Raw genomic sequence first — 13,161 nt, 5'->3', positions numbered from 1 at the left:
CCGAGTGGCCCCGGAGCGGTGTTTCCTAATTCATAATCCCTGGTGTCGTCAATTCAATCCGTTTGATTGTCGGTATCCAAAAATAGATCGCAGTATTTTTATGCTCTCTGAGGGACTGGAGTATTCGGTAAAACACTTTAAAAAAATGACTGAAAAAAACCAATGTTGCAAGATGAAAAATAAGTAATTTTTTTTTCTACACGCTTGATTGATTTTTAATTATTAATTAAATTGATTGTCAATTATCATTGTTACCGATAACGCAAAAAAGCCATGACAACAGATATAATAAAAATAACCTATGTACCTATACATATCAAAACCAAGCGACATTTATTAAACTGGATTTTTTAACTCTTTATCAAAGAGGGTGGTTTAAAAAAATAAACCCATATTGAATTAATAAAATCGTAAAATTCTTAGTACATAAAAGTTCGCTCATAAAAATCCAGAATGGCGCGCGACCGTGCTCGACTTCCGTTAGGTTCGTACCGTTCGTACGGTCCAGTTCACAAATATCTTTACAAGCCAACATACCAAAAATACAAATTTGAAAAATCGCGGGCTAGCAATACTATTAGTTTTGAAAATCGGTGGAAATTCGCGTGTCATTTGTATCTTATCTGTGGAAATCTCCACCCTACCAAAAAGAGAAATAACTAGCACATATCCGTCCCTTCTTAATACATTATCTAATTCGTAAGGAAGGAGCGAGCCCCTTGAAAAAAAAATATCTGTGGCTGTTCGACGTACATTGCTGGTTTTTGTTCGTTTCATAGGGATACCATACTTTAGTTTGATATACGATATATTGCTACTGCCAAAATTTGGTTGACAGGCTATATATATACATGTCTGTAAAACAATGACAACAAAGTCGGTATACATATATTTGGAATGTGGGCTTGTAAAGATATTTGTGAACTCGATTGTAGCGAAAGTATTCGAAACATTCCAACTTGACACAGGAATTTTATTACGAAGTTACTTATGTTAGCTTCAATTACAAGTTATTTAGTTGATCCTGACATAAATTAACGCAGCGAAGTGAAATGTGTTCAAGTAGGTACAAATTACAATAATTATATATATTATCCGTTTTCGGTCCGATTCGAACTTAAATGTTCGTTAAATCATAGATTAAATATAACTGTTATATTTAATTTATGGTTAAATACAACAATACAAATAAATATATATACTATCCGTTTTCGGTCTGATTCGAACTTAAATCTTCGTTAAATACTATGATTTATGTCATGGTTAGGTATGCCAAATTGTAGGAGACGAAATAGTACATTACGATACAAGTACGTAAAAAAGGAAGTTTGAAACGAGTGGCGATAAATTAAAACACGACCGAAGGGAGTGTTTTAAATCGACACGAGTTACGAATTTCCTTTTCGCACGTGTATCGTACGACGTTTTTTAGTATAGATGAGCCTCCGAAGTTTCGACCTGGCATATAATGAACCACTTCTCGCACTAGTGCGTAAAAAAAACACCATCTGTACTGAAAATTATTCTTTGATATACAGTGTGTACCCAATTAATTTTCGAACATTTCTCAGCAGCTGAAACGTTAAACGTTAAACATAGTTGCGATGACAGTCAGTGACAACTGTCAACATGCGTTTCCTGCGAGTGTGTTTACATTATATTGCGGTTCGAATTATTTTGTAGGGATAGAATTTCTATTTCAATGTTAAGTAATAGTACATTACGATACAAGTGCCTGAAAAAGGAAGTTCGTTCCTTTTCGCACGTGTATCGTACGACGTTTTTCAGTACAGATGAGCCTCCAAAGTTTCAACCTAGCATATAATGAACCACTTCTCGCACTAGTGCGTAAAAAAAACACCATCTTACTGAAAAAGTTATGTAATTACATTTCTTATACATACTTACCACCAAGACGCTACGCTACAGGAGCGAAAATGCTAAAATGGAAAGGAGTCCCCCTTTCAATTTGGGAATTTTAGTTAAGTTAACTAGTGTTATCGAAAAAAAATGTTCAGAACAACTCAGTTAAAAGATATTGCGATAAAATCTTTAAAATCGAGGTTCCGCTCTCGACTGTTTCCTCCTTCAAAACTTAATGAATCGTAACTAAATTTGAGAATCGGAATTACAACGAAATAATCTGTGTCGGACCGTTTAACTAAACGGTTCGACCGTTTAGTTTTTTTGGCTAATTGTTACCAATTTTGAATACCACACCTTTTTTTGCGCGATAATCAATAATGACGTTTTTGGAAATATTTGATGGGTCTTTAAAAATAGCGTCTTTAAAAATAAGTATATAAAAAAAATCGAAACGGTTCGGCATAGATAAAAATAATAATAATCTGTGTTGAAAAAATCATTGCTCTATCTACAAAAACCAGGAAGGAAATAGTCGAGAGAGTTTGTATGGAGAATTGACCCCTCCTGTATCGTCTTAAGCGATTCGCCGGTATTAGCTTTGTATACTGTATTTACTAGTTTCACAACTCTAAAACAAAATCAAGAAAAAAATAACACTACTAATTTCAATTTTATAACAAAAACCTTTCGTGATAGGAATTTAAAAATAACTGTACCTACTAAGCAATAAAAACTGAGAAAGATTAATCGTCCTTGACTTCTAACAACGACACCCACTTAATTAAAAGCAATCTTCTGTTTAGGTCGCTTTAAATAGATTTAGCCAGTTACTATGAATACAATTTAGTAAACAGATACGTGTGGCAATAAATAATTTATCAGATTAATCTTGTTGAAAATGTTATTGTCATTAGGTATCAAACCAATCCAAGGTATATAAAACTTACGATGCATAGTACAGAGAACGTGATATGGATGTAGATATACTCGTAAGCCTAGCCTGCTAAGCGCTTCCATATATCGGAACCATGAATTTTATTTCAAAAATTAATTTAAAGAAGTATAAATATGTTGACATACCATATAATAATAAATATCTAATCACTAAATCTAGCTTGCGTATAAAACGTATAATGGTCGAAAATGGCCTGAACTGCATCTAGAAAAGCGGAAATCCTGGCTTATTTTTAAATTTTTTCATTGGCGATTTTTTTCTGCCTCTTCATTCATAACCAAAGGTTGTCCCACACATACAACCGTTTGAACCTCAAGCACCGCGACAAAAATCGAACAGGAGTCACAAAAAAGTTTTTAATCAGATACGTACCTAACTCAAAGTCCTCCGAAAGCGTGACAACGTACATTTTGCAAGGCATTAAGGGGAGTTTATCTGTTCGCAACTTAACCCGGAAAAAGCGAGATGAGTGGTTAGACAGCGGGGTCGTTAATCAGATTGGCTGAGAGCGACGGAGTTTCCTTATCGCAGTGACGGGCCACGAGCCTGTATTGTCGCTGCCTTTAGAAAAATGCATTAGTGATAGGAATTATCAGAAATAGGTATTTTTTTCTGATCTTAGCCTACACTTATATATACATACTTATAATAACAGCGATGTTCAGGTGCCCCCAACAGAAACGCACCACGGTTGATAGTCTTAGGCCTGATTTAGACGGCGTACGAACTCGCTTGCGATTTTATTTACGTTGCGGGCTGTTGAGGTTACATACAATTTTGCACAGCCGTCAAATACCGCAATGTAATAAAACTCGCATGCGAGTTCTCGTACCGTCTAAATGGGCCCTTAGAGGTGTAGTTGACACACTGAGCGCGTTTTCACATCATCCCTTATCCCATATCGGATGTAGGACCGGTATCCTATATATTTTAGCCGCCATCGTTGATTTTTTCCTTTGAAATCTTTCCTACATCCGAAATCGGATCGGATAATGTGAAAACGCAATGAGTTGTGAGGAATAATTACACCTAGCAGATGCTGCCCATATCATGGGCAATTGGGCAGAGGTAACCCCCTGAAAAGACCATTGATAGTTTTATAATAGTTTATGGAATAAAAAAAAACTATATCTATCTATTAAGTTTTAAACTAGTGAAGGTTAAATATTATCACTACTTTGAAAAAATCACGTATTGCACACTACTCCTCAAAGTTAAAACGCAGTAAGTCTATATGCATTGCATACATACTTATTACATTTTTCTTTTCATTGACAAAAGAAGATACAAGTTTTTTTCAAAGTAGTGACGATATCTTTGTTGTTTTCTGTTCGTACGTAGTAACCTCTTTTCTATCCTAATTCTAATCGAACCCCAAAGTCTTTGAAAAGAAAATGATTAACCATATTTTCAATTATACAATTTTTTAGCAACGTTTCGGATTGCCGTAAATGTTTGATGCAAGCAGGATGAGAGAAACAGATAAAAAATTAGCCATAGGCCAAAGTCTACGAGACATTCATGGTGTTTGAACAGTCCCTAAACCAGATCGATATAAACACTGTATGATAGATAAATTCGACATCAAAGTCGGAGTTAGCGTAAGCGCCATGCCACATTCTCTAAATGGCCGCCATACACAGATCCGAAACTTTATTTTTTATGTCCAGATATTCTGCTTTGTGGATCATGTGTAGTTGAGGTTCACACCGTATAATTTTTTTTCGCAATCGTATCATCTTGTAAGCAGTTTGTGAATTTTCTAGTAGCATTTGTCCGAAATCGTAATTGGTACTCGGGAGGATTAAGTCAATTCAATACTGTCTAAACCACATGCTTTACGTCGAGTTTCAAGGACAAAATGCGTACCTTATAATGTGACTTATTAAGCCCATGCCTTGTTATAAGAAAAAAATATAATAGCAAATAAATACGGCTACTCAAAGTTGTCTTTATACTTAACGATACAGTCTTTATTGTTCACTTCACCTGATTTGGTCAAAATAAAGTTTGTCGCATTTTATATTCATTAGAATATGTACATATTGTAAAAACAAGACTGTATATTTCTAATAAAAGTAATAAACATGTCCACTAAACATCTGTGCCGCAACCATAATGAAACTAATACATTAACCATCCTTACTTATTACAGTAATACTATGTGGCAGTTAATACTTGTTGGCATTGCAAACCAATTCAAAATCACTGTTTACGATGCCGCAATTTATTCGATATCGACCATGTATGTAGGTCAGAGTATTTGCAACATACGAGGTGAACCTTTACATTTAACTCACGTGCGTATCTTTACGGTGTTCTTGACAAATAGAAATCATATGTAATGTATTAGATATTTTATTCGCGTATAAAATGAATCATAGTATGCTCGGAGCATTGCCCCGCGATTGGTTGCCTATGCCTCAAATATTTGGCAGTGCAATATAGAAGAGCTGACCACTGGATTTTATGAATTTGATTCTATAATATCTCGAGTACTTTAGCCATTTAAATTCTACTAACAGAATTTTAAAAAACTAGCATTTTGCCGTTTTCCACAGAAAGCATTTCAAAAATTTGTCCCCTGTACTGACATAAAATTGAATTATACAAGACAATACCTACTTTGATATTCAATTTGAATATTCTAGGATATTGTGACTGTATGGTTTTTAGATCTGGAGACTACTTCATACTTAGGAGTAAGACTATTTTTTGCAAGCATTAAACTTTGCACGAAAAAGATGTATAAAAAATAAACAAACTGAATGGAAGCTCCTACCTACACGACATCGACACTCTCTCAAATAGACTATTTGAATAGGGCTAATGTGAATCTAACTACGCGAGATCAGTGACCCGTTTAGCCTCTTTTACTAAAGATTTTTCCCTACACCTCACGCTGGTTTATATTACGTTGCAAATTATAAGTACTTATAACAAACACTCGCTAAGGTCTTTTTCCACATCGTTTCTCCAGCTATACCTAGGGCGTCCAGATGGTCTTCCGCGTAACCTGACCTTAACGAACTCGCAAATGCTTAGAAATGGCTTTGGACAGAGGACAAGTATAACAGTTCACTGTGAAAAGTGTGAAACAGCAGGAGGTAAGTAGGTGTAACGTTTGTTATACCTACTTACCTCACCTCCTCTTCCTCTGTTGTGTTTACTCACCGTGGGTATAAAGAGGAGGCACACGATACTTCGTCGCGGCTGTGCAAGCGATGGCTCCCGTGCCGCCACCGAGTTGCAGCCCATGAGATAATTTATCCACTTGCACAATGGTCCCCACTTTAGTTAATCTTCCAGCCAATCCTCTTTTAGTAGCGACGGGCGAGGGTCAACAGTAAGTAAAACTAAAACTCACCGTGGGTATAAAGAGGCGGAACACGATACTTCGTTGCTGCCGTGCAAGCGATAGCGCCCGTGCCTCCACCAAGCTGCAGCCCATGAGATATCACTTGCACAATGGTCCCCACTATAGTAATCGTCCAGCCCCATCCTCCCTCGGGGTAGTAGCGGCGGGCGAGGGTCAGCGCCGCGCGGGCGCGTAACGCCGCCGCCGTCTCCGCTCCCACCGTTGCACCGGCACTCGCGCACCTATACACCATAACACTTTAGCAGGGTTGAGAAGATTTATCTATTAGTTTGATTTGAAGCCTGCCATATTTTTTCTAGGTCTAAAAACTCTTTTTGATATCGACAATTTAAATCTGCAAGTTAGATTAGGCAGGGTAAATCAACCGGAAGATAAATCTTCTCATAACCGCTTTAAACACAAACACTAACCGTCGAAATCTAGTCACTTCTCGCGCTGCTTCGTAACCTACACTTTTGGACCGGCCTCTCTCCGCATAATTACTGCACTTGGCCGGTTTTCTCACACAAGTCGCACTGCATACACAAAGTTCCTGTTGACGGTAAGGTCTCGGACAGCGTTCGGTGCAATCGCAATCCGGGGTCCTCCACGAGAGAAGGCGCTGCAGCAAAGTCCTCCGACGCGCCCTGCTCACGCCCTGCTCCCGACCTTGGCCCGTGTCCAACGAAAATGACGAGCTGCGTTCGGCCACTCGAGGAATGACCCCCTGCCGATTATCATAAGTGATTCTTCGCGGCACGTTTTTATTGTTGCACGGGAAAGAAGGAATGAAATTGTGCGTAATGGATTTCTTTTCAGCGCCTCCATGATTTGGCAGGTCGTTAGTCGGGAAACCATTTTTTATGCTTTTGATGTCCGTGTAAAGAGATTTCCAAGTGGCGATAACCTCTTCTCGCGTGGATGCTTCGCAGACATTCGAAGCGGTATTTGAATCGGGTAGTTTAGTGGGGGTCGGTTGAGGTTCGGGGTTGGTAGTGGCGGGCGTGTCGCGAAGCCGCGTGGGCAAGCTGTCACACCGGCGAAGCGACATAGTTAGTTACTTTGCGCGGTTTCATTTTTATTCAGACGTCGATTATATTATAGGAATCTGAAACAAGATAAACGTCATGTTATTGAATAGCCCGTTATTAGATTGTTAATATAAATATCTCTTTAGTTTTCTGTAAGAGGTTGTTATGGAAATCTACAGATTAGAGTAATACAGGAGGCTGCGCAGTATAAGCCTAGGGGTTTAGTACTCAAGGCCAAAATTTACGTAAAATAAGCCCCGGGTAGCCCTTGGCCTTGAAATGAGATGACTTATATTGCCAATTTGCAAAGCCATAATTTCAGTATTCCAATCCTGTTTATAAAGGCTCTCTTCGATGAAGTTTTCTCGTTTACCTTTTTTCATGAAACATTCAGTGTCGTAATAAAATAAAGTGAAGGCTTAATAAATCACGAGAAAAACATACTTATGTCCTGCTTTATTGACCGTGAATTTCGGAATGATCTCACAAAATAGCCTAGATAATCTGATGTAGATTGTACGTGACTAGTTGACTACCTATTAAATTACATGAGATATATTTAGTCGGTATTTAATTTGTTTTCTTCAATCTTTTTTAAGCTAACAAAGCACGCATTTATGCTTAAAATATGGTTTGTTAAGTTTGTTTTAATATTAATTCACTTTATCCCTCTCGCGCCGAAATACATTTTCGTAAATGGAGAAACGAGAAAATGAGATGAAATTCAGTCAATGTCATGTTTTGAAATCCCAATGCAGTAGTATAAGTGGCAGAAGTGAGTTGACTTAAGTTGACGATTAGGATCTGATCACAGACACTGATTCTCGGGCGTCCCGAAAATAGCTCTTCTTAAATCTCGGCGGGAACTTTAATTGCTGATTTGCCTTCAGTTTATGGCAAAGATTTATAAAGCAGCCAATCGGTTTAACGAACGTCTGGTGTATTTACGTTCAGGCCTCGTAGCCGAATGGCATTTCTGCGGCGCGAAATGCATTCTGGCTCTGTCGCGCCAATACGTAAGAGCGATAGAGATAGATTGCATTTCTGTGGCGTTTCGCATCGCAGAAAAGCCATTCGACTACGGGGCCTGAGAGCATCTTTATCTAAAACTTTACGAAACTATACCGATAAAGAAACCGCAACTTTCTATCGTAAAAAACAAGGGAACTTTACCGAAACAACATATTTTTAGAGACGGTTTTGAAGTTTCAAACTGTGAAGTTTCGCAACAGTTTTCCATGAACATCAGCGGACAAAGGTTTGCTTTGTTTTATCGGTTTAGTAGTGTTTTACTTAAAATTGTAGCATAATGCGATTAAACATTTTACAAACTAAGTTAGCAAGTTAAGGTTTTTGGAAAAAAATATGGATTCACATCACGATTTCACAATATCACGGAAATCACGATTTATTTGACATTAAATAGGGTGTATTAATGTAAAGAGTTAGTAAGGCGAGGTTTAGAAGTCTCTACAATTGAAAAGTAATAATATTATATTGATTTGAAAATAAAACGGCGTAGTATTTATAGGTACAGGTATACTCTTTAGCGATAAGACCGCCTGATGGGGCCCATTTCTCGAAAGATATTAGTCTAATAATATTAGTGTGTTGTCATGGAAACCCATACGATTTGACAGTTTGTGGACTAATAATATTAGTCTAATATCGTTCCAGAAATGAGCCCCTGTTGTCTGCCTCTATTTATAATCATTTGTTTTGTCTCCACTGTATCTTTTGCTGAGGTGTGCTAATAAAGAGTAATCTATATATCTATCTATGTTTCTTAAAGCCGACGACCTGTATTATATAAGATTTTAATCGTATAAAATAATAAAGATTTTTTTATGTGCGAATTTCGTATTCAAATGTAAAATTAGAGTTTGGCGTTAAAAAGTTGAAAAAAGTAAAATGTCTAACTGAATTGGAACTACGATATTAGGAGTAAATTGCAGGCAAAATCCCGAACTTTTCAGACACCATTTCATCCAGCCAGGCATTCATAGTTCGTAATTACATGCTTGGATTCCTTTTGTTGCGCATCGCTTTGCAGACAATTGAATTTTAAAACCATTATTTTTATTATCTTTGCCTTGATCTTTGAAAATTATTTCAGTCTTGTTGTCTCCACTCTTAGTCTTATAATTGATGAATATTTGATGGAATGGTATGTGAAAAAGCTCTGTCGTGATGATGAATGAATATAAATAAATAAATAAATATTGGGGGGACACCTTACACAGATCAACCCAGCACCAAACTAATAGGCCAAGCTTGTACTATGTGTGCTAGGCGACGACATACTTACTTATATGTATAGATATACAAATACATACTTATATACATAGGAAACATTCATGACTCAGGAACAAATAATTATATTTATCACACAAATAAATGCTCTTACTGGGATTCGAACCCGGGACCGCGGCCTAGCAGGCAGGGTCACTACGCGCTAGGCCAGACCGGTCGTCTTATCTACAAGGTGCTCGCGAGGAACCCATATAACTTGAACCACGCGTTTCTGAGGGCAAAAGAAAGAAAAAATGTTATGAATTTTAAAAATTTTCGCAAAAAAAAAAAAAAAATTATTTTACTTTTTAGGACGTATTTTCACATAAAATTTTTTTTTATCCATAAAGTTGGCAATTAAAATGAGTTCCTTCATTTATATTTCTAAAAACCAAATTATTTGGAAGTTTTTCTTGTCACATTTTGACATCTATCAATGACTACTGTGAGACTATGCTCCACAATTGCGCATCAGCGCCGTTAAGAAACCTTTTCTGCTGAGTAACAATACGGAAATGTTTTTTTTTAAATTGGCAATAACTCTGAAACTAGACGAAATCTAGAAAAGTTTATATGACATTTTAGTCTTAAAATGTGACCAAGAATATGCCGTTAAAGTTATATGGGTTCCTCTCGAGCACCTTGTATAAGCTTAGTTAAACACTAAGTTTAATATATTTCTCGAGCACAAACAAGTTTATAATAATTAACTTAGAGACTTTTATTATATCTACTGTATTTATCACGAAGTAATTAAGTTTTCTAAAGGTTATTTCTGCGATCAAAATGTAGTTTCCTAGCAAAGTGTTAGTTTAATAGGGTACTGTTTACATGAACTATTCTCTATTTCCTGTTTTAATTGCAAAGAACATTGTTTTAGTACAAAGATCAATCCTGCAAAGGATTCATATAGGAGGTGCAAGCACAAATTGCTCGCCCTTAGAGTTGATCAAAGTCGCCTAGCCTTCAGAGATAACATACACTAATCAAAAAAAAAAAAAATTTATTCAGCAAATAGGCCACAGGGGCACTTTTACACGTCACATGTACATATTTAGAAAATATTTAAAATTGAATTGAAATTACAATTGATACTATTATATACTAATTCTAAGTTCTAACTAAAGTTAACTCTATACAATTAATTAGAGATGTAGAAGGTGTCTAAATGTCGAATTACAACCAAGAACTACACTAAATATAAAAAGTACAAATAAAAAAAAAAGTCTAAAATTACTTTAGAGGTGCAAATGACTCTAAATGTCACAACTAAAGATAAAATGTATACTTAATCTAATTCTCCTTAGAGATGTATATGGTCTCCAAGAGTCAAAATCATATATATTTTAAAATATTCACTAAAAGAAAGGAAACAAACGACAACCGAACAAAGTGTCCTAATTTAATAAAAAATTAGAATTAAAGTTACTAAGTTATAACAGCCCAAGTAAGCTTAAACAGACCGGTCTTCACTAGATAAATTTCGACGGGTACCTCGGCGGTCGAGGTGGAATAACGGTTTAGCACGTCAGCCGCGATAGCTGGAGACCCGTGTTCAATTACCGGCTTCGCTACCAGTGGGCTTGATCGCTTTTTCTTTAGTGTATGGTAGCTATTTCAGTTTACAAAAAGCAGAATTTTGATTGTATTTGATTAGATGACAAAACGGTTTTCAATTTTTTTATGGTTTTCAATACGCTTTAATTTTTACAGAAATAAGTTTTACTTTTATCATATTTATCATATGTATAAATTAAATCTTAATTACTATCGAACTTTTTTTACATGTTATCATCTTTTGAAACCTAAAGGAAGGTTGCATTGAAATGTACACAAACAAAAGCTTAAAAGCACAATAGGATCCAAAATCGTGGTTTACCAGAGACGGCATATAGTCCATTTTATTCCACGGTTTCCGGGGCTGAAAAATAAAACAATAAAACTGCAGTTGGCGCGACTGTACCTCGCCGACGTCGTATACAAGCCGTCCCTTTTCAACTATATTAATTAGAGTAGGACGGATAGTATATCTCACGGGTATGTATGTGTGTGTCTTCAAGAACATCACACACAGTAGAAGTGGAGCTTTGTGTATCTGAAAGTTCCAGTGTGTATCAGTATTGATAATCTTCTTCATCTTCTTCTTCATCAGACCTCACTTCAGGCTGTTCTGTTAAAGGTAAGTATGCTACATTTTTCTTTATATTATTTATATGCCGTAGTGCAAGTTGTTCGCTAGATGTCACTGTTACCCCCGCAAACTGGGTAATGTTTTCGTAAAATGTCTAAGTATTTTTTGATGTCCAAATTTTTCGCTAGGTGACGCTGTACCACCTGCAAACTAGCGAACAACATTCTATGGTTAATTACATGTATTTAAATTGTTAATTTTATTATTGTAATCTTTTTTGGCATACAAATTAGCGTTGAAATATTTATTTATGTGACTGGTTGATGAATGACCTATTTAAAAAATCCACCATAAATATGTGGCGTTCTATGTTTAAAGGGTTCACATGCTTTATGTTCTATACGGAACCTTTAGGATAGATAGTCACATGAAAAGTTGTCGTACCTTAATAATAGATGGTGCTGTATTCGAAAATCTTGACTGATAACTCTATACCATACCATTCAATATACTCTATGATAATAGGTACTCGTACAAGATTAAAAGGATCCTTCAAGTGTCATCTTGAAGGTCAAAGGGACCTATTTCGGCAGCTCTGCGTACCTGCTAATCAATCATGAAAGCTGCCGACAAATTTAATGATTGAAGGCTTGTAACGATTTAGTAACGACTTTTGACTTGCGGATTAGAATTTAAATCATTTTATACTAAATTAACTGACGGAATTCTTCAATTTCGGTGATTGATTTTTTGATAGGGTCCGAAGAATCGAATTTGCATTTAAATTGTCTGTTATAACGGAGTATAGCGAGTCAGTATTCCCAAACGGAGAAAGCAGAGAACATGAAACTGATCAAGTTTCAGTGGCAGTCTAGGTAATAAAGGGGCTGAAAGAAAACAAAAATGTGATATTGCAGTGACAGGTTGCCAGCCCATCGCCACACCACAATGGAACCTATAGTTATTTCAGTCTTTCGTCATCAGAATTTACCGGTGAATAATATATATACCTACTTATATTCTCGCATAAACAATTGAAATGCTGCTAGGTATTTTATTAAGCATTATTTAAGACGCTACGGAAGCAAAAATGCTAAAATTGAAAGGATTCCCCCTTTAAATTTGGGAATTTCAGTTAAATATACTAGTGATATTAACTAGATTTATCGAAAAAAAAATGTCCCTTAAGAACAACTCAGTTCAAAGATATTGCGAAAAAATCTTTAAAATCGAGGTTCCGCTCTCGACTGTTTCCTCCTTATTTAAACGGAACAAAATTTGAGAATCTAAATAACAATGAAATAGTCTGTGTCGGACCGTATTGATTTTTTGGCTAATTGTTACCGATCTTGAGTGCCACACCTTTTTTTGAGCCATATTGAAAAAGGCCGTTTTTAGAAATTTTTGATTGGCTCTAGCGTCTTTTAAAATAAAAATAGCAAAAAAATCAAAACGGTCCGACACAGATAAAAATAATAATAATCTGTGTTGAATAAACCATTGCTCTATCTTCAAAAACTAGGGAGGA

The 13,161-nt window shown here is 36.1% G+C and overlaps 1 protein-coding gene across 1 annotated transcript in view; it reads right to left on the bottom strand.

Annotated features, from left to right (window-relative positions):
• The window catches only part of LOC125229307 (monocarboxylate transporter 10-like), a 276,054-nt gene that overhangs the window by 230,889 nt on the left and 32,004 nt on the right, over window positions 1-13,161 (bottom strand). The window contains exons 2-3 of the mRNA XM_048134109.1: window positions 6,611-7,287; window positions 6,189-6,421 (exon numbers count right to left, since the gene is read on the bottom strand). Of these exons, the coding sequence (XP_047990066.1) occupies window positions 6,189-6,421; window positions 6,611-7,230 (853 nt within the window). The 5' untranslated portion in view covers window positions 7,231-7,287. The remainder of the gene's footprint in view (window positions 1-6,188; window positions 6,422-6,610; window positions 7,288-13,161) is intronic.

The sequence above is a fragment of the Leguminivora glycinivorella genome, chromosome 9 (assembly GCF_023078275.1).
Source record: "Leguminivora glycinivorella isolate SPB_JAAS2020 chromosome 9, LegGlyc_1.1, whole genome shotgun sequence".
Taxonomy (NCBI): Eukaryota; Metazoa; Arthropoda; class Insecta; order Lepidoptera; family Tortricidae; genus Leguminivora; species Leguminivora glycinivorella.
This window is presented reverse-complemented; position numbering and strand designations above follow the sequence as displayed.